This window comes from Durio zibethinus, chromosome 24 (assembly GCF_047325235.1).
Source record: "Durio zibethinus cultivar Kanyao isolate XHJ-2024 chromosome 24, ASM4732523v1, whole genome shotgun sequence".
In the NCBI taxonomy this organism is placed as follows: Eukaryota; Viridiplantae; Streptophyta; class Magnoliopsida; order Malvales; family Malvaceae; genus Durio; species Durio zibethinus.
Window position 1 is genome coordinate 8,242,942 of NC_143185.1, and position 20,796 is coordinate 8,263,737.

The 20,796-nt window shown below is 29.4% G+C and overlaps 1 protein-coding gene across 2 annotated transcripts; it reads left to right on the forward strand.

The window, feature by feature from the left end:
• Window positions 1-2,442: 2,442 nt before the first annotated feature.
• LOC111316831 (GDP-mannose transporter GONST1-like) lies at window positions 2,443-13,045 on the forward strand. Of its 2 annotated transcripts, XM_022918998.2 has the most exons (10): window positions 2,443-2,809; window positions 3,519-3,680; window positions 5,684-5,915; window positions 6,066-6,205; window positions 7,962-8,091; window positions 8,607-8,705; window positions 9,976-10,130; window positions 11,756-11,872; window positions 12,353-12,450; window positions 12,593-13,045. In XM_022918998.2, exons 1-10 carry the CDS (start codon window positions 2,799-2,801, stop codon window positions 12,649-12,651), a joined length of 1,203 nt encoding a protein of 400 aa, XP_022774733.2. In that variant the 5' UTR covers window positions 2,443-2,798; the 3' UTR covers window positions 12,652-13,045. The 2 variants fall into 2 exon arrangements, with proteins under 2 accessions (XP_022774733.2, XP_022774734.2); XM_022918999.2 differs by lacking the exon at window positions 3,519-3,680.
• The last annotated feature ends 7,751 nt before the right edge of the window (window positions 13,046-20,796 follow it).

Consider the following 20,796-nt stretch of genomic DNA (forward strand, 5'->3'; position numbering starts at 1 on the left):
ATCCAAACATAATTTAAGAGATACAAACGTTGATTTATACGAGGGATGAACTCTTATCTATTTGAAACACAAATTTTGGATCCTAACAAAAAAAAAATTATTTGATAAATCGAAACATCAATATTGTGTATAATAATGAGAACTTTTAACTTTTTAAGTTTTTACAAAAAAAAAAAAAAAAAAATTATCTAAATAATTATGTTAAATTAAATAATAAAGTTAATTTTAAAACCAATACATGTTAAACTTAGTAAATTGCTTTAATGTATTGTATTTAAATTCTTGAATCTAAAATTGATTATTAAAAATCATTTAAAATAGGATTTAATTTAAAGGAATAAAAAAACTATTTGATGGATAATTTTATCTTTATGGGATGTAATTATAATTCGAATTCATTTAATAAATTAATAAAAAATAATAATTTTATTAAAATTAGATAATGACATATTTTTATCATAAACTGACAAATTTGTGATAGAGTTTTATAAGATTTTTTTATATGACCACAATATACTATAATTATGATAAAAAAAGTATAACAAAATTAATAATAGATTTATATTTTATGATGAAATATAACAAGAAATACTACAGAACTAATAATAGTATTTACATGAGTGACAAAAAATTGTGACAAAATTAATGATAATATATGAAAATTGTGATAGAATATTATGATAGATTTTTTTAATTTTGTGATAGAATATTATGAGAAAATATTGTAACAATTTTTAAAATTTAATATTTTAAAAAAATAAAAAAATTTCTTAAAAATTTAAAATATTTTTATAATAGAGAAACTAAATTTTTTATTACGTATGAGTATAGAAATTAAATTTCAAATTTTATGTGACTATAATGATTAAATTTTAAATTTTACATAAATTCATAGATTATTTGTATAATTTAACAATTAATTTTATTAATTTCAATTGTTATATAAGCAAGTAAATGTCAAATCAATAAAGTTAATGGTAATGTTAGTATTTTTAATGAAAAAATTGATGAAATTAATAAATTAACTAATATTATTAAATCAAAATAATATGAGAATTAAATTTATATAAATTATAATATAAAAATTAAATTCTAAATTTTATAACATGTAAGGATCTTTAGTGTTGTTTTACCAATTATTTATTCATCTTTGACTTAAGTTGGCTGGCTCCATTTGCTTTTGCGGCCTACCAGCCTGAACAGTCAGTCAAACATTTGGCGACTCCACACAAATTTTGTCACTCCTAAAACTAAAAACATGAAATTCAACCGAGAGTAGCGTTTCTAAAATTCAACTGTGTTTGTTTCGTATGAATATTTCCAATCATTTGGACTTTAGGCACTCCTTTTAGCTTGGTCAGTTCATACCTGCTCCGCTAACACACATGCATTTTTTCATCATATTTTACTCCTAAATTATAATTGCCATTTTCAATTTTATTTTTTTTGACACGTAAAGATTTTTCAACCACACGATGTAAATTAATTCTTACCATTTTATAAATTTTATCATGCCTTTTCAAATACTAAAAAAACTTTTGAATTTTTTTTATTTTTTTAAATCAATAATTATATTTTTATTATATTTAAATAAATTCTTATTTTTTTATTTATATCTAAATAAATTATGATTTCTAAAGAAAAATTAATTTATATTTAAAATTTATTTAAATAAAAATTAAAAAAATAAAAATTTATTTGAATATAAATTAAAAGTTTATGATTTATTTAAATGTAAATTAATGATTAAAAATTTATGTATCTATAATAAAAATATAAAAATATATTATTTTAAAAATTTAAATAAAATAATGATATTTAAAAACTTTTTTTTTTATTTTAGCCAAAAATTTGTTTTTCGGATCGGATTGATTCAATATTCAATCGCTTATCATTTTTCAAAAGGGATCAAAATTTTGTCAGCTCAATATTTTAGTCACTTGAAAGTTAGAGCCACAAAAAAGAACATATATTCTGTGTACTCTCTCCGTCTCAAATATTTGGGTCTTTTTTATTTTTACAGAGTTTGGAAAAAGTTTTAAATTTAACGTATTTAATATTTTATTTTATTTATAAAATAAATTTTTTTTAATTTTAGTGTTAAAAAATAAAAAATAATTTTAAAATATAAAAAAAGTGTAAAATTTTTCTTTAAACTATAAAAAAGTAAAAATTTAAAATTGTTAAAAAAAAAATAAAGAAGATATGATCTTAAGACATCTAAAAAAGGGGATAAATAAAAGGAGACAGGAGAAATTAGAAAAGAAAAAAAAAATCAATGTTATCAAGCAAGGGCGTGTATTTTGGATGTAGCAAAAAGGTGTTTGGAAGGAGCAACCGTGAAAATTTGTCGTTTAACAAGTGAAAAGCAGCGTTAGCAGGCAGGCTTCCAATTGAATTGAATTAAGCAATAAAGGCAACTCAACGCGGAATGAGACGAACGACAAGAAAACAAGTTGAAGCATTCTTGTTTCAACCAACGAACGCGAAACCAAAGAAAATTCAAAAAGCCAAAAAAATCCAATCTTTTTTAAATCTAAAAATAAAAAAGAAAGTTTGGGAGTGGGAGAAAGCCCTTTCAACTTCCTTTTACATTCTTCCCTTTTTTTGTTCCTTGCCTTTCTCCTTCAAATCTCAAAACGCCTTTCCTTTGTTTCTTTTTCAGTTTCTCAAAATTTTTTTTTGGGGCTTATCACCGCATTTAACTTTAGTGGGTTATTTGTTGATTATTAGAAGTTACTAAATAATTTGAATGCTCTTTGCATTCAAATTTCAAAGCTATCAACTTCTGAGTTCTGATGGGTTCAAGGTATTTTTTCTTTTCCCTCTCTGGGGTTTCCCCTTTTTTTTTTTTTTTGAAAAATAAATTTGTTGTTTTTGCTATTTCATATAAAGTTTGATTCTTTGCTTATGAACATCAAGTTGGAAAATTATCTAGATTTGGGTTTTACTCAGTTTCTGTTGAATTATAATTTTGGATATGGCTAATTAATTAATCTGTTACTTATCTGTTTTTTTTTTTATATAGAAATAAGGTGCTAATCACTATCTAAAGTGTATGTTGCATTTAATGCTAGTATTAATATATAATTCTTAACTTTTGGTAAGTTACCATTTGGGCTTGATAACAAATTGCACCAGTCGATCTTGTTGCCTGTATCATATAAAAGGCTTTTGTTTTTTTGATGAGTCATATAACCTTGAAGGGCATTGTAGTTTATTTTCCTTCAGATTTTTTTGCAGCAATCTGAAGCACTTTTTATCTTTTAAAATTTCCCCCCTTCCTCTTGTCTGGGTTTCTAGGTCCATACTTTCTGTGATTCATCATGCCTTTGAGTTGTTGACTTTATTTCTGGCAGGAACAAATTGTTGGTGTCGGAGTTTGTATAATTTGAAACATTAAAATGAATATTTAACCATTGTTTCTGATACGGTTACTGTCTGTACTTGATTCTGTAATTCAGAGTTTCTGTTTTGGAGCTCAAAACTGATGCTTTGATGTGTCTTTTGTTTGGAAGAACTTTGTCAATAGGTGCATCTCTAGATTCTCCTGATGCTCTTTTTGAAAGGAATCACACCGAAAATATCAGTATGGTTTCCCTTAAATTTCATGAATCAAATGGGGTGCTAGATCAGGGCCATCAAGCCTCTAGTCCAGTAAGAAGAGATGTAGTTAACAGGTATTATTTAGTTATTTAAGGATTACATTGAGTTTTGGTGTGCTTTAGTGATTTATTTTGCTTCTGAATTTCTAATAAAGCTTCTCATATTATTCATTTCTTCTTTACAGTTTTCCAAATTTAAGTTTTTGAATGTGGGATAATATGTGGTTTTGTTAGAATTTAGAAATTCTTTTCCCTTGTCAGCTGTGATTCTACACTATGTACTGCTTCTCAAAAAGTGTTTCTAATGCATGAAAACAACACAGGGATTTAAATTTGCAGCTTGTCACTTGAATTTTTCTCCATTCATTTTGTATAAGAAGTGTTTGGGTGTGAAGAAGAGAAGATAGAGGTTGGGAGGAAGGTGCAGTGGAAAGATAACCTTCATTCTAGTTGCCAAATAAATTGCAAACTGGATTCTGCTTCCAAATTATGTTTATTTTTGAAAGGAAAAGAAAACCTTGATTTTTATGTGGTTTTTGTGTTTGACGGCAAGCGCTTTTTTTTCTTTGGGGGGGGGGGGGGGGAAGGGGGGCACAAGAGGAGAGACCAGGAGGGAGGGTGATGCTCCAAAACAAAATTTAGTCAAAATACATTCTGCTTTTAGATTTAGTTTAGTTTTGGAGCTAAAAGAAGTGGGCGTTGGGGGTTCTTTTTTGGGTTGTGTGTGTTGAATGCATGAAGTTTTTGACTTTATGGATTTGTTACATTATTTCTCTTATCCCGTCATTTTTATGGAGCTGTTTTTGGTGGTGAAAACGTGAGAAATGGAGGGAGGTGTCTTTGAAAGATAAACTCCATTTCAAGTGTCCTGTTTGGCTGCAAATTGAATTCTGCTTCCAGACATGTTTTATTTGAGTATTGAAATCCTTTATCATTAGCAGTAGCTATAATTGCATTGGTCAGTTTTGCTAATACTCATAAGATAGGCTTGATCCCATCCTTCTTTTTGTTCAAACAACTGTGTACAGTTTTTTTTTTTTACATCAGGTGGAGGGGATGGGGGGGGGGGGGGGGGTTGAGGAACCCAGGTTGAATGCATTCTCCTATAGAGGTGTAATTGAGCTGAGCTGAGTCGAGTCGAGTTGATCCATTGTCAAGCTCGAGCTCAATCGAGCTTCATTTTTGTACTTGAGTTTGGCTCTTAATTTACTTTAGCAGCTCGAACTCGGTTGATAGGCTCAATAAAATTGTAAATGTAGACATAAAATGCAATATTTTTGTTATTTACTTATATATGCACATTAAATATATTTAAAAAATAAAGATTCGATTAGGCTCGTAAGTCTCTCAAGTCGGGTATTAAAGTACTTGAATTTGGCTCGACTTGTTACTTGAGTGGCTCGACTTGTCAAGCTTGAGTATTCATCAAGTCAGGCCTGTGTAACTCATGAGTAGCTTGATTTGTTTACACTGCTATTCTCTTATATTATACACTTGTAAATAAAAGTAAAGGACAGAAGCAATTTTAAGTACAGTTGCTTGTCTGATGGGCTTGTCAAACGTGGGCTAGTTCATTATCTTTGGTCTTTGAACCATGGAATTCCATACAAGTAGTTGATGTCTATTCAACCATAAGAGAATGTATCATCTTCTCTGTTCCCAAACAAAGGATTTGACAGAAAATTCAAGAGTTTAATATGCCGATTAGGATAAAGTCCCATTAGTCGGTTAGTTTAATGTACCAATTGTATGTACTTTAATTCTTTCACCTTTTCTTACCTTTGGGTTCTTGTTGTATCTTTGGGTAGTTCTCTGACTAATATGTCTCTTGAAAGTAAAGTGGGACTACAGTTACTCCAATTCTAAAAGTGGTAAAGGTCTTATCCTTCCCTAAGGGTTCCAATGGCCCCCTCCCCCATTCCTTTTCTTTTAACTGGTATGTGAGCTTCAGTGGGTTCAACATGTTTGTAGCTTGCATATCTTGCTTTTCTTTTCAGTTATTGTCTATTTCTCTTAGCAAATAAACTGAATTGAGATCTTTAATAGTGGGTATTGATTAACATTTTCTGTTAATATAGGTCATTATCTGCAGTAAAGTTTCTTGAAAATGATGATATGGACTTGGAGGGTGGTAAGTTGGAAAAGGACAGAGATAAAATTATACGTAGTAACAAGGTAGTTAAAATACAAAATCAGGCCTTATTATCTGGCCTTGCATATTGCATTTCCTCCTGCAGTATGATACTAGTAAACAAGTTTGTGCTCTCTAGCTATGATTTCAATGCTGGGATATCCTTGATGCTGTACCAGGTAACTGATATTTATATTTATGCTTGGATTTTTTTTTTTTTTTTTGGTATCATAGCAGCAGTTTTTTTTTTTTTTTTTTCTGTGCATTCAATATCTGGTTCAAAAATGGTTCTGATCTCTTTACAAGCTCTTGGCTCTCTCTGCCTGCAGAATTTTATATCCGTTGTTATTGTGTCTGTACTGAGTTCTCTCAGCCTAATATCGACGGAACCAATAACGTGGAGGTTGATTAAAGTCTGGTTACCTGTGAATGTCATATTTGTTGGGATGCTTGTGACAAGCATGTTCAGGTATGAAATGTACTTCTTGTATGGTGATCTTGGTGAATCCTTGTTTGATTCTTCTTTATATATTGATCAGCTGAAAGAATATTTAAAATTTCTATTTTGTAATTTTACAGCTTGTGAATCAATAGCCTGCTACCTTCTGAAGAAATTAGTCCCTTTTTTGCTTAACCCTTTAAGGCTGTTTCATTTATTTTGTTATATTTTTATTTCTAAAGACAGGACTACCAGGGTAATTATCCATCTTTATAGTTGAATAGTAGCTTTTGTTTGGACTTAGATATTGTCTCTTCTAAATTGAGGTTTCTGTTTGAAAGAACTCTTACCTCTAGTTAATTAACCAAAAAGAAAAATGAAAAGACATTTGTTTACCACATTGATTTCTTGTCTTTAACTAACTCTAACTAAAATCAACGTGGAACCCAACAATTCTCAATTCGGTGTAAATTGGTTATTTAAAAAGCCTAAATTATGTATCAGTTGGACTTTGCATATAGTTTGATGGTGAAGGTTGTGGGTTGGAGAAAGAGGATGGGAGGAAAAGGGAGAAAGAAAGAGGGATTTTAAGTACATGATGAATTTGAGTATTTCTAGCCATATGGTCCAAAGAATGTACTGAATTTACTGATGTCAAAGAGTCCCACTCTCACTCTCTGATTCTTGCTGATGGCTCTGCCTTACAAAATGCTTACATATAGAAATGAGTTAATCAACCATTTTTCTTGAGTTCTTTTTGGATTTCTTTGCAAATCTTGTTACACCTTGAATCTTGAAAATGTCTCATATATTTAATGATACTGGCCTAGAATTTCCACAGTTGTTTCTGGTTGTACATGAAGGTTATTATGAGTTCTTTGTTTTATGTGTTTGCCACTTTTATTAAAAATATTGTTTCTAGTGATTTATAAATTTTGCTTTAGCCTATCATCAAAAATGATTTGTGACACAGATGTGTGAATTGTATATTGGATTCAGTAAAAAAAATGGTGCATCCCTGTAGGACACATGGCAGAAACATTTGGTGCTATTCACTTATGGTTCATTTAGTCTTGGGCATAGGGGGAATGCTATTTGATTGTTATGGCTTACTCTGCATTATATGACTTGAGTAGGAGTGCATTTGGCATCTAGACACATTTGTGCTCGATACTCTTGCTCAGAGTTGTGTAAAGTGGCGTTCATTCAAAAAGGGAAAAGAAGTGTAAAGTTCTCCACTGTTAACAGAAATATTAGGTTGGAATTATTTACTATATATTTAATCCAATGTAACTCCACTCTTGAGGCATGCGGTCTACCCTGGCCTGGACTAGGGAAGCCTACCCTCACCCTAAACTTTTTTGTACCAAAAAAAAATCTTTAAAATGTCATATTCCTGGATTTATGTTTAATGATTACTGTTTTGATTGATCATTATCTGTGCTTTGGTGAGGATGTGTCCATCAAAGAAATTAATGTAGTGGTGGTGACTGGTGATATCAATAAAAAGTTTTACATGTTTGATTTAGATGTTCGATTTTAGAATTTTGTGGGAAATTTCAGAAATCATATGGTCTTTAGCATTTGATTTTGCTTATTATTTTTCCTGAGATTATCTTAGGTGGAAGTAGTTTGAACATTCAGTTGTTAGTGCTTATCCACTGTTAGTTGCATTATTTTAGAAGTTTATTTCCATGAAACACATGCTCTCATGAGTAATTGGTGAATGCTCAAAGTATCAAATTCATCTTTACTGTAGCTTAACTGTAACTTTTGCTTTCTGCAGTTTGAAATATATTAACGTAGCCATGGTCACGGTCTTGAAGAATGTCACTAATGTAATTACTGCAGTCGGTGAAATGTATTTGTTTAAGAAGCATCATGATAGCAGGGTGTGGGCTGCTTTGTTCTTAATGGTATGTTTATTGAATCAGTTTATTTGGGAAATGTGAATATGGGATTGAGAATAATTTAATCAACATGTTGACCTTCTTATATTAGCTTGATGCTGCATCTCTTAGTTTTTTTTTTTTTTTCTTTGATAATTTTTATTTTCCACCTGTATTCCTTTTCAATTCAACACATTTGTTTAAATAAAAAATAATTTAAAATAACTTACACCATTTACACTGTTATCTTCTAGGAATACAATATAAAGGTGCTTTGGGGGTTTGTCCATTTATGGAATGATGGAAACTTCAAAAAGATTTTTCCATGAGACTGGAGTGTCTATAAGAAACTGGGTTCTTTCTTAAGATGCTCTTATCTAACAGAGATATTTTAAAGCATAATCAATCTGGAATGAGATCAGTTTAACATAATTTGCATTTGTACTTGGTCTATTATTAATTCTAGAGCACATATCAGGCTGCTTCCATAAGAAATCAGGTTATTTTGAAGGGTAATCAGCTTTTGCTTCTGTATTGTGCAGATCATTTCAGCAGTTTCTGGAGGGATAACTGATCTTTCATTTCATGCTGTTGGATATGCTTGGCAGATTATAAACTGCTTCTTAACTGCATCATATTCTGTGAGTATATAATGATGTTGTGGCTTTCACTTTTTGACATTTAAGTTTTTTTTTTTTGTTTAATAAAAGTCATTACTCATAGTTTTGTGGGCTTGTCTTATCAGTTTTAGCTATTTTCTCTTCTGTTTTGGAAAGTAGAAGTCATTGCTTTTGCTTCCTATTTGCTAGTTGATATCTCATTCCAATGAAAATTTACTTAACAACACAGTGGTACTACAAGTTTCAAAATTATAGTAGAAAATATTTTATTTAAGCAACTTGAATTTGGGGTGCATACAGTTTTGTTTCAGAAGTACAATTCAAGGGATGGCTTTAATTAAGCCTGCATGTCTTAATCTGGCAGAAAAGCACCAAGTTGTGTGAATTCTTTTGATGCCAAAAGATGTTTTGTGCTTTGTTAATTGCAATCTCTACTAGCCAGCATCTTTTTTTTGTAAATCTATTTTTGATGTTTCACGCTTCATTTGGAGTCTGCAATAGCATTATAAAATCTTACTTCTTGCGCAAAGAAAAGTAATCTAATTGCGGCAATAGGATTAAATATCTATATGGAGACATATTGTACGTTAATAATGGATTAGCCTTTTTGCCTCGAATTATAGTGCTTTTGAATTTTTTATATAGATCTTGAATTTCTTTGGTATCTACTTCAAAATAATGTACTATGAGGTTAAATAAAAGACAACACTTGGTAATAAATGAAATGTCTTGTTAATACATCAATACTAGTATTGTCTAGCCTATTGAGTGCAAAATGTCATGTGCATTAGAGATCTTCAATATGGTTAGCATAAAAAACCATGAGTGAAAGTAAAGATTAGGAGCTTGTGTTAGAGTAAGTAAATGAATATTTCTTGGTGAAGCTTCTTTTGGCTGAGAATGAACAGTGTAATGCTCATGTTATAGTTGAGATTTGATATGTTTTAGACATCTGTCATATTTATTGGGTTCTAATGTCTCAGATTATTTTGATTCATTAGGTTTTTAGCTGAAGTTCCAATTGGTTGTGCATCCTAAATGTTGTTATAAGTTGTGCCTTGAATTTTAAGTCTCTGTTGTGAACAGTCAAAACTGGACTTAGGATATAGTTTCAAGTTCAATTTGTTGGTACTTGCCATAGCCAGTCTGGTCTGTCTTCATGATTTTTTTTCTCTCCTATTTTTACAATTATGGCTGGTATATTTTTATTCATCTCTAGTCCATTCATTTTCTTTTAAATCTACAATACAAAAATGATTGATTGCTCATTTATTTATTTTTACTGATGCAGCTGACCTTGCGTAGGGTCATGGATACTGCTAAACAGGTCACCAAATCTGGAAACTTGAATGAATTTTCAATGGTCTTGCTAAATAACACACTTTCATTGCCTTTGGGGATTCTTCTTATTTTTGTTTTCAATGAGGTTGATTATCTCTTCACTACGTGAGTGGTTTTATTCCTCCATCATTATTCATGTTAGAACTTCAAAACATATTTTCTTTTATTGCAACTTTCATAGTAAAAAATATATATGTCCACTCTTTTCATGATCTAATGTTTTAATTCTCGTGATCTTATTTGGATTCTATTAGTTATCAAATTTTTGTTTGTGATTGATTCACAAAATAAATCAATTGTAGGATATAGTTTATCCCTTCTTATGAGTTGTTACATGTAAACATATAACTTTTTGAGTATAATGCTTGACACTTAATTACTTTGTTTTCTAAAAATGCTGTTATTTCTATTTTTAATTGAGTCAATAGATGTTTAATTTAATATCAGAAGATAAGTTTAAGAGAGATCTGCCACTGAGGGCTGGGGGCGAGGGTGGTGGTGGGGTGTTAACAATTTAATAAGTCCATGACTAAGTCCCCACGTCATGCTTTGTGTAACATGAGATATTTATTACGTCTCTGTTCTTTTTAGAAATGTAACATATTATAAGAGTCTTAACATGTTCTGTGGATTATAGATTTAACTCGGGGATGCCATCTTTGTTTCTTTCTTTTTTGCTGATATTGCTTGAATATCCAGAGTCGACTAGTTAATGGCACTCTAGAGTATCAGTTCAGACAAGGGACAAATGTATGTTGCTAATGGGTTGTCACAAAGTGCAGACTCTAATTTTGTTTTCTTTGCTAGCTGTACAAAATATACACACTATCATTTCATCAAGTGTTCAACTTGTGACCTGTTTTTTTTTTATAATGTTATACCTTTTCTTTTCCTTCTACAGTTTGCATTCACTTGATGTAGTCATGGTCTTTAATTTTTCATCATAATTTTGAACTTCTGTTTTAAAAGTTTACAGTTACATTATGATAACAGTCTGTTACAATACTAGAAAGTTTGCTTGCCTATTTGAAGGGTTTTCTATTAGTATTTCCGACCATCATGGTGTTGTCTCATATTATTTTCTTTTATTTTTGTTCATTAGTTCCTTCTTTTTTATTCTTTGCCCTCTTTATTCTACCTTTGTTCTTTATAACACCAAAGATTGCATCACTCGGAGTTTTTTTATTCATATATATTATTATGCATGCCTTTGCGCGTTTATTGCCTTTTGTTATTGCTTACCAGCATCACATCCTATCATATAAAAAAAATCATTGTGTGGATCCTCTTTGCCACTCAGAAGTCCAAGTTTTTGAAAACCTGTTCCTCCATTTTGGTCTTACCAAAACTAGCAAATACACCAAACTCTTCCTAGAACTTATTTGCATGTGCTTGAGGTTGCTCTATACCAATTCAGTTTCTTCATATCTCAAGCCTTCTTAGTCACATTTGCTAAACAAGATTGTTTTTTAAGGACCAATCTTTCCATGCTGAGATTTAAATATGTCAATTCTTATCATTTTAAAGCTCCACTAATAAATGCAGCCTGATTTCAGCCTTATGGTTATTGATTTTATTGGTTGAACTGAAATGCAAACTGTGGTAGCTTATGTGCCATCTTGCAAATAACCTGCAACAACCAATTTTTACTTTCACTTACAAATGATTTCTGATAGTTTTCTTGTTTCAGAGTTCTTATGGAATCTCACAAACTTGAATTTACTTGACAGACCACTTCTAAGGATGCCTGACTTCTGGTTGGTAATGACATTAAGTGGATTTTTGGGTCTAGCAATCAGTTTCACTTCAATGTGGTTTCTTCATCAAACCGGGGCAACAACATACAGGTAAGATGAAAAAGGGCTTAAAAGCCACTCTACATAGTTACATTTAGCTTTGTGTGATTGGACTGAAAGACGAAACAGGCATTTCTAATTTTGGAGATTGATAGTGTTGCGGTGCAGTTCCTGTAGAAGTTAGGTTATGCTAGAGCAGAGGCATGTTCACAAATTGACCCATCATTTATAAATGCTACTCTTGTTTGCCTTAGTTTGCAATTTGACCAGCCCTCGCAAAGCTGAAGATTAGCTTGAATTTTTTAAAATATGGATTAAGGAGAAAAGTCGAAAGTCTTTGTTAGATTTAGTCCTTTTATATGTCAAATGTAGTGATTTTGCATTAATGTAATTGAACCCATATTCAGTTCCAAGTCAATCTCAAACTAAATTGTTTTGGGGAATTAATATGTTGGATCATTGAAATTACTTTTAGATGTGATAATTAGTGGTTAAAAGAATTTTTACACATTCCTGATCTGTTATCTGCAGCCTCGTGGGATCATTGAATAAAATTCCTCTCTCTGTTGCCGGGATTGTTCTTTTCAAAGTCCCTACTAGTTTGGAAAACTCTGCCAGCATCTTGTTTGGTAAGCCCTATTCTACTAACACGTTCAAGTTTGCAAATATGTTTATGCAAAAATGTTATCAAACACTTTTTACATTTTCTGACCTCTTTTCCAAGTTCCTTTTATTGTAGCTGTTGTATATAAGATGCACTGAATCTTGCAGGTCTTTTGGCCGGCGTGTTTTTTGCGAGAGCCAAAATGCAAGAGAGATCTCAATCCTGAGTTTTAGTAGCATTTATACACTGGTTGCATCCTGAGTTTTTGTGTAACTTGCACCTCACAACTTGCGAGCATTGTCAGCAGTAGGAATCTGTTGACCAGCTTTCATGGAAGACAGAAAATGGGGTGGACAATTGGTTCCAATCAAGTGTAGATTGATGCCAAATCTTGGCCTGGGGGAGTTTCTTTGAGTTTGGCATCTGTTTTCGTTGTAACAGATGCCGCTTATTTTTATGTTGTATTGGGGACCTTACTTATTGTTTGTCCCCTTGTATTTTACATATTCTTAATGTAAATTTATCTGTGCCTTTTTCTCAAACTTCAATATATAGGGAAAAATAGTAGTCACTCAAGAATGTTTTGTTTATTTGTTTTTATTTTGATGGAATTCATGTTCTAAAGTAGAGATTTTTTAAAATTAACGAATAGCTTTTACATTATTTAAAAGAAAATTTCCATATTTAATGCATTATTTTCACTATATTTAAGAACAGATAGTATATTAATTTCAAGGTTTTTTAGATATAATCTTAATCAATCTTATTATTAGGCAATGTGAAGTTGAGAAAGTTAGGAATTATCCACTGCAATATTGCAAAATCTTAGTTGTCAAAATTGTAGTTGGGTTATTTCATGGGCGATGATTCTATAATTTCAAAATCTCATACCAAGAAGTTATATGTACACTTTTAGCTATGAAATCTCTTTTTAGTACATAAAAGTTTAAAATGAGAGAAAGTTTTTGTATTCCAAAATCAAGATAGATATAAGAGTTATATTGGATTTAAAAAATAAGAAAAGGGCGAGTGTTGATAGCAAAACTTAATTTTAAATCTATTCAAATTTTACAAACTCAACATTTTATTGACTAGTTATTTTATTGTACTTATTCTTGTCAAGAATTCAACTTAAAATCAATTAATTATAAGTTGATGAACTTAACTTAAATATAAAATTATAAAAAATTAAATATTTATTAGATATGAGATAACATCATACTAACAGGTTCTTATCACATGTAAGTGAAGATATAATAAGTTTTTCGCGTAATAAATTAAGAGTAACAGAAAGAAATCCTGACTCTGATATCATATTAAGTATTTAATTTAAAATCAATTGATTGTATGTGAAATGATTTAACTTAAATATTTATTAGAAGTGGGATAATATTATTTTTCTGTCAATTGGTTTTAAATTGAATGCTTAACTTAGTATCAAAATCATGATTTCTTTCTTTTGCCCTTTTTTAATTTATCAGGTGGTAGGTTTCTTTCATCTTCTCCTACACGAAATGGGAATTTGTTAAAATGATGTTATCATATATTTAATAAATATATAACTTTTTTAGTTTTATATTCAAGTTCGACATTTCTACTTACAATCAATTGATTTTAAGTTTGATGCTTAACATAATATCAAAGTTAAAATTTTTCTTTATTGCCTTTGCACTTTCTTAATTAGTTATAAGATAGACTTCTTTCATTTTTATTTATATGTTTAGTAAATATATAATTTCTTGTAAATTTATATTAAAGTTAAATTCGGAAAATGAAGTAGTGGTTTTAAGGGATAATAATTCTAAAAAAAAAATTAAAGAAAAATTTACTTAATATTTTTTGCATTAAATGATAAGTAGGTCTATTATACTTATTTATCTTATTCAATACTTTTTGATCGAAAAAAAAATTTTAAGTGAATTTTAAAATGTATTATCAAACGTATGAATAATTAAAAGTGTTGAAAGTTTTGATTTTTAATGCTATGAAAAATTTCAATGGTTTATCAAACAAAGCCTTAGTTTAAGCATGGAAATAAGTAGTAGAAAATCAATGGACCTCTAACCAACTAAGCAACAAGGTGTTGTTTGAAAGAAACTTCAGTTATCTCGAGCCAAGCAAGATTTCCTCAAAGCTGAGCCATTTTTTACAAACAAATTTTGGGTTAGTTTCTCCGTAAAAGAAACACTTGATTCATTTCTTCAGCACCTTTTGGTATATGATTTCTTTTTAAAGTCATAGAAATTGATCTTAATAGACTTGAAAGCCCAATTAAAATATACTACCAATGCAAGTATACTACCATTGAAGACTTTTAACAAGCAAATAATGAATTAAAATATAGGCCATATATATATAAATTATATATATTTTGGTAAAAAAAAATCTGAAGCAAATAAGTTACTCAATCTTTTAAATTAAAATAAGATATAACGTACCTAATAGTCTAAAATAAGTGACTGCAGGTCGTACATTCGAGATGATCCTAATAAATAACCATTTGTAAAATTCGAATCTAAAAATTTTTTATCGAAAAAAATAACTCTTAATTAATTGAATCAACCACTTATTAATATATATATATATATATATCCATCGATGGAAATATCTATATAAAACCTCTACAATACTTAAAAAAAATAATTTTTTCTTTAAATTGAAATAAAGGACGTTCGTAAGAGCTTCTAATAAATATTTAAGTTAACAAAAGAATTATTTTAAATGAATAAAGGCAACAAAAGAACATGTTGCAATAAAGGACGTTCGTAAGAGCTTCCTAATCTAATATTCCAATTAAAAAACAATTAATTTATATGATCAATATGTAACAAATATAGATATATTGAGATCAAATCCTCATAAAAAAATTAAAAATAAATTGAACATATTGGTGTTGACACTCATTTTCGAGTCTAAGTAATTTAAGTAAGATTCTTCTTAATATGCATATACATGAAGAAAGATCTACTTATATTAGTATATTCTTTTTTTTTTTTTGGATATCTGAATCAAAATTATTAAATTTAAAAAATTATTTTGATTCTAATAAGTCATAAATTTAACTTTAATCCAAGGTCCAAAAAAATATTTTCGTAATAATTTTGGAATTGCTAGATGAATTTAAAAATTTTAAAAAAAGAAGAGTCGTCATAATTTTTTTTTACTAGGTATGATTGATCATATAAAAATTTTATTTTTTTAATAAAAGTTTACACTAATTAAATCTATTAAAAGGATAATTTTTTATTTACGAAAATCAAAGTTTAGTTTGAGAATATAGTTACATGTGAGAAAAGATTAGTACTCCTATAGTGTCGGTTTAAAAATAATATTAATTAACTATGTGTTATCTTTCAATTTTGACTAAAAGATCTTAATTTCGATATTTTAAAATGATTTTATTGATTTATCTTATTGTAACAAAAATCTTTTTTTTTGTTTTTTTTTAATCTTTTGCTTGAAAGATAAATGAAAATCCTGTGTATAGAAAAATTCCTAAAAATATTCTAATACTCTGGTAATATTAAAATAAAACTTTCTCACATAAAGATTTATCAAGAATTACTACTAAGACTTCTAAAAAATTATATCATCAGCAGTTCATATTTATCTTTAAAATTAATATTTTAAATGTATAAAATAATACTTATAATTAGCTCAAGTAATATTTTATTTTCAATTTTTTATAAAAATTCATTTCTTAATTTTTTATTAAATAAAAAGTAAAAGAAAAATTTTATTAAAATTATTCTAAATACTCCAATATTTTGACAGTATTTTAGATAAATCTTCTCACCTAAAGATTTTCAAAAAATTATTATTCAAAATTTTTTAGGATCTCATCCTCGAAAACTCGTGTTTACTTTTCAAAAATCCAGTGATATGCATGCAATGCAAAAAATAAAATATTATACGCATTTTTTTATTTATTCCTCTTTTTTTTAGAAAGATTTGTTTATTTCTTTCTTTTTATTTTCATTATTATTATTATATTTTTAGAACAAAAAATAATTTTTTATTGTATTAAAAATTTTTTTATAAATACTTTAATATGCTGTTAATATTTAAAAAATATATTCTCACTAAAGATTTCTTAAGTATTATTATTTGGATTACTCTAAAATCTCATAATTGAATAAAAATTTCTTTTCCTTCATATTTTGTTATTTTTGTTTTATTTATTTTTTTAAAAAAAATTATTTTTTTATTATTATTTAATTAAAAAATAAATAAATGAAAATATTTTTATATTTAATATGTTTCTAAATATCGCAGTATTTTGGTGATATTTTAGAAAAATATTCTTAAAAATATTTAATATATTTCTAAATATTACAATATTTTGATGATATTTTAGAAAAATATTCTTACTTAGAAATTTTTAAAGAATCACTATTTAAAAATTTTTAATATCTCATAATTCAAAAAATTATTAAAATTTCACAATAAAATCTTAAACTAACATAATAATCTATAAATAAATTTATTTTTAAAAATTTTTAAATTTTATTTATTCATATGTAATTTTTTTTTTAAAAAGACAACAAGCATTAAAGCAAATAAATATAAAACATAACTAAATAAACAAAAAAAACCCAAATTAAGGCTATGTACTTAAGCCCAAAACCACTTGAATGATGAGGTCCGAATCAACAGCACAAAGAAGTTTCGCGCGGGTTGAGCTTCCCTTGGTCACGGGCCGGATCCAAGTTGTGTCTTGGATTGGTCAAATCTACAATGGATGGGGTCCTTTTTTTTTTTTTTTTTTCTAAATAGTTATAAAAGCATTTCTAAAATCATTTTAACTCTTCCATTAAAAAAAATCTCAATTATAAATATTTTAATACACTAATGGTATTTAAAAAAATATTTTCTTACCTAAAAGAATTCTTACATATCACTTTTCGAATTATCTTAAAATTTCATCATCAAATAAAAATTTTTATTCCCTTATATTTTGTTATTTTTATTTATTTATTTATTTATTTTTTAAAAATTTTATTATTATTATTTAATTTTTAATTAAAAATAAATAAATAAAAATATTTTTACATTAAATATGATTTTAAATACTCCAATAATACTTTAGTAACATTTTAAAAAAATATTTTCACATAAAAATTTTTAAAAAATCATTGTTTGAAATTTTTTAATATCTCATTATCTAAAAGATGATTAAAATTTCACAATAAAATCTTATACTAACATAATAACCTACAAATTAATTGTTTTTAAAAATTTTATATCTTTTATTTATTCATATATAATTTTAAAAAAAAAACACGACTTCGTATTAACAAACATTAAAGCAAATAAATATAAAACATAATTTAAAAAAAAAAACCCAAATTTAGACTACACACTTAAGCCCAAAACCACTTGAATGATGAGGTCCAAATCAATAGCACAAAAAGATCCACACAGGTTGGGCTTCCCCTAGTCACGAGCCGAATCCTATTGCTGGTTGGATTGGTCGGATCTACAATGGGTCGGGTAGCTGGTTTTTCTGTCCAACAGTTATAGGGCAACTTTTTTTCTTAAACCATTTTAACTCTTCTCTTGAAAAAAAAAAAAAAAGGTTAGAACTCTTTCAATTTAACAGCGTAGCAGCCCTTTTGTTTTTTCAGAATCTGGGGAGCCTCCACCGGGCTGCAGCCGGCTTCGCCGTCGGCTACCGTCAACGGGCTTAATCTCTTCCCCACAAATTTCACTCTAAACTTCTTTTGATTCCCTCTTCTTAAATCTAGCCTCTGTTTTTCACAAATCGCCTTATATGATACTAGATTTGAGATCCAAGCTGATGGCTTCAACCCCGAAAAGCACCAATTTTTGCTACTCTAAACAACCCCAAACTTTAGTATGTTGTTCCCCTCGTTGTGGTCATCCTTTCCATTGGTTCAGATTGCCCAAAAGCTCCTCGCCGCTGTTGACTGCTACCTTTACTGCCGTGCTTCCGATGGTGGTTCCCTTTCCTTCTTTTCCTTTTTGTTCCTCACCACCTCTTTCCTCCTCTATATAAAGACTAAAATTCCACCGAAAATCCCATCAAAGCCCCTAAATCCTACAATGTCGAATCCTCTTTGTCTTGATTTTTTTTTTATTTACACTACTTGATTGGTTCCTCACGGAGAGGACTGTGGCTTTTTGTTTTTTTATTTTTATTTTTTGTTACTGTTGGTGATGATAGGTTATTAAGGAGGCCAATTGGGTGTGGTTTTTTGGGGTTGGATTGAGGTGTTTTTGGGTTGGGGTGTTGGTAGTTGGTGGCAGCTTGATTGTGGATCAGAGGGTGTGGTGAACAGGGAGAATCGAGGGATGGCTTTCGGTTGCGGGTATGGGTGAGGCTGTGTTGAGGTTTCGACAGAGTCTTCTTGCTGTCCCGACTGGCAGTGAGCTTGAAGCTTGGTTTGGGTCATGGAAGGGTTAACAGATGGGGGTTTGTGGCATTGTGGGTGAAGCTTTTGGTAGAGGCAGTACTGTGGTGATGGAAGGCCTCTGGTCGAGGGCTATTCGGTGAAGGAGTGCTGGTAGTTGGCTCTCGGCTAGGTTGGTCTTAGGGGTGTAAATGATATTAATATTCGCAAGCTACTCGAATTTGAAAAGAATAAAATTCGAATTCGGTTCGATTATTATTGAGAGAAGCTCGAGTTCGAGTAGCTCGACTTATCGATCGAATCGAATTCGAGTATTTTTATATCTGATTCGTATAATTCGTGAGTTTAATCGAATTTTTATATTTAATTTTTATTATTATTTTAATTAATAAAATATTTCGAATTTGAGTTCGAATATAAATAATAGAATTTTTATCGAATATAAGAATCGAACTTATTTTAACTATTAATCGAACGAGTTCGAGTAATTCAATTTTGATCATGAATCGAGTTCAAGTCAGAAAAATGAAACTCGATCGAGTTCGAATCGAATATCGAATCTCGAGTTGAGAGTTGAACTCGAGTTTTTCATTATATCGATTCGGTTCGATTATACCTTTAGTTAGTTTTAGTAGGAGAGGCCGAATGGAGGGAGAGGTCGAATGGAGGGTCATGGCTTAGGTGGTTTGCAATGAGTTTCTTTTAGTCTCTCCATGGGGTCTGGTCACTTAGGATTTTTGTTGCCTTCCCCCTTGTGGTGTGATCCTTTTGGGTTCTTGTAGAAACAGAAGTCAAATAGGACACAAAAATTGAATTAATTTTTGAAGTTGCAGCAGCAAATGCTGCATTTGAGATGATTTAGCTTGCAAAATTTGGGATAGTGGTGTATGATGGTTTAATAATAAGGGTCAATGGGTGAAATGCTGAGTTGAAAATGAAAGAGTTGAAGATGGGGCAACCGTTTTGGGGGAGCATCTAGCCAAGCTCGCAGACCCAGCTTTAGTAATTTTTGGGTAAATTTTTAATTAATTAAAATAATTAATTTTAAACAAAATGAAATTGGGCTTATCAAATTGAATCGGGACTCACATTGGACTTTTGGCTTTCAAGCCCAAATTAACAAATTTTGGCTAGGTCCAAATTGAATTGGATTAGGCTTTGACCTATGTATTGACTTGACATGAAGCTCGTTCACAAATTTGATTTTAACACTTTAGTTGGTTTAAATCAAAATATTTAAATCAAGCATAAACATGATCAAAATCAAATCGTTTCAGATAAAATTAAGTGTTTACAAGTATAAGAGTTACATTAATGTAAGTAAATTCTTACTCTCTCTCTCTTTAAATATAATTAGTATTTGATGTACTAATAATATATAAGTATTATATACTAACACATCTCTAATGAGTAAAACAAAAAGCAGTAAGGTCTTTAAAAATAAATATTAATAAATTACATGATGTCCTCGCTCATTTACTTTTAAAGATTTGATTACTTTTTATTTTATTTGTTAACGAAGTATCATCAAATGACTATGGGAAAGGTATGGGTCTTTGCATGCAAAAACAGGGCTGTATTGAAGGGTTAGCGGGTTTTGATGTGTTAGCCCAAAGGGTTTCATTAATAGTTTATTCTAGCTAGTGATTAATTTGAGGATGCAACAAATATTAATGACTTAATTGGATGGGAGTTTTAATCTTTGAGATGAATAAGTTAAAAGAACTTTTTTTTTTCAGTAAAATATACGTATGGTTTTTATGAGAAAAAGACACAGATCATCCCACCATCTATTTGCTTCATAAAGAGAGGGCTGTCACTTCTTCACGTTATTTTTAGCTCTTCTTTTGTTTTAGCTTGTTTTAGTTTTTATGCATATGATCCTCCTTCCCTTTTAATGGGTTCGGATAATTAACATGTACTATTTATATTATATGGGTAGGGTTTAGTTAGAAAAATAAAAAATATTTAGACGTATATTGGGTTCAAGCATCTTA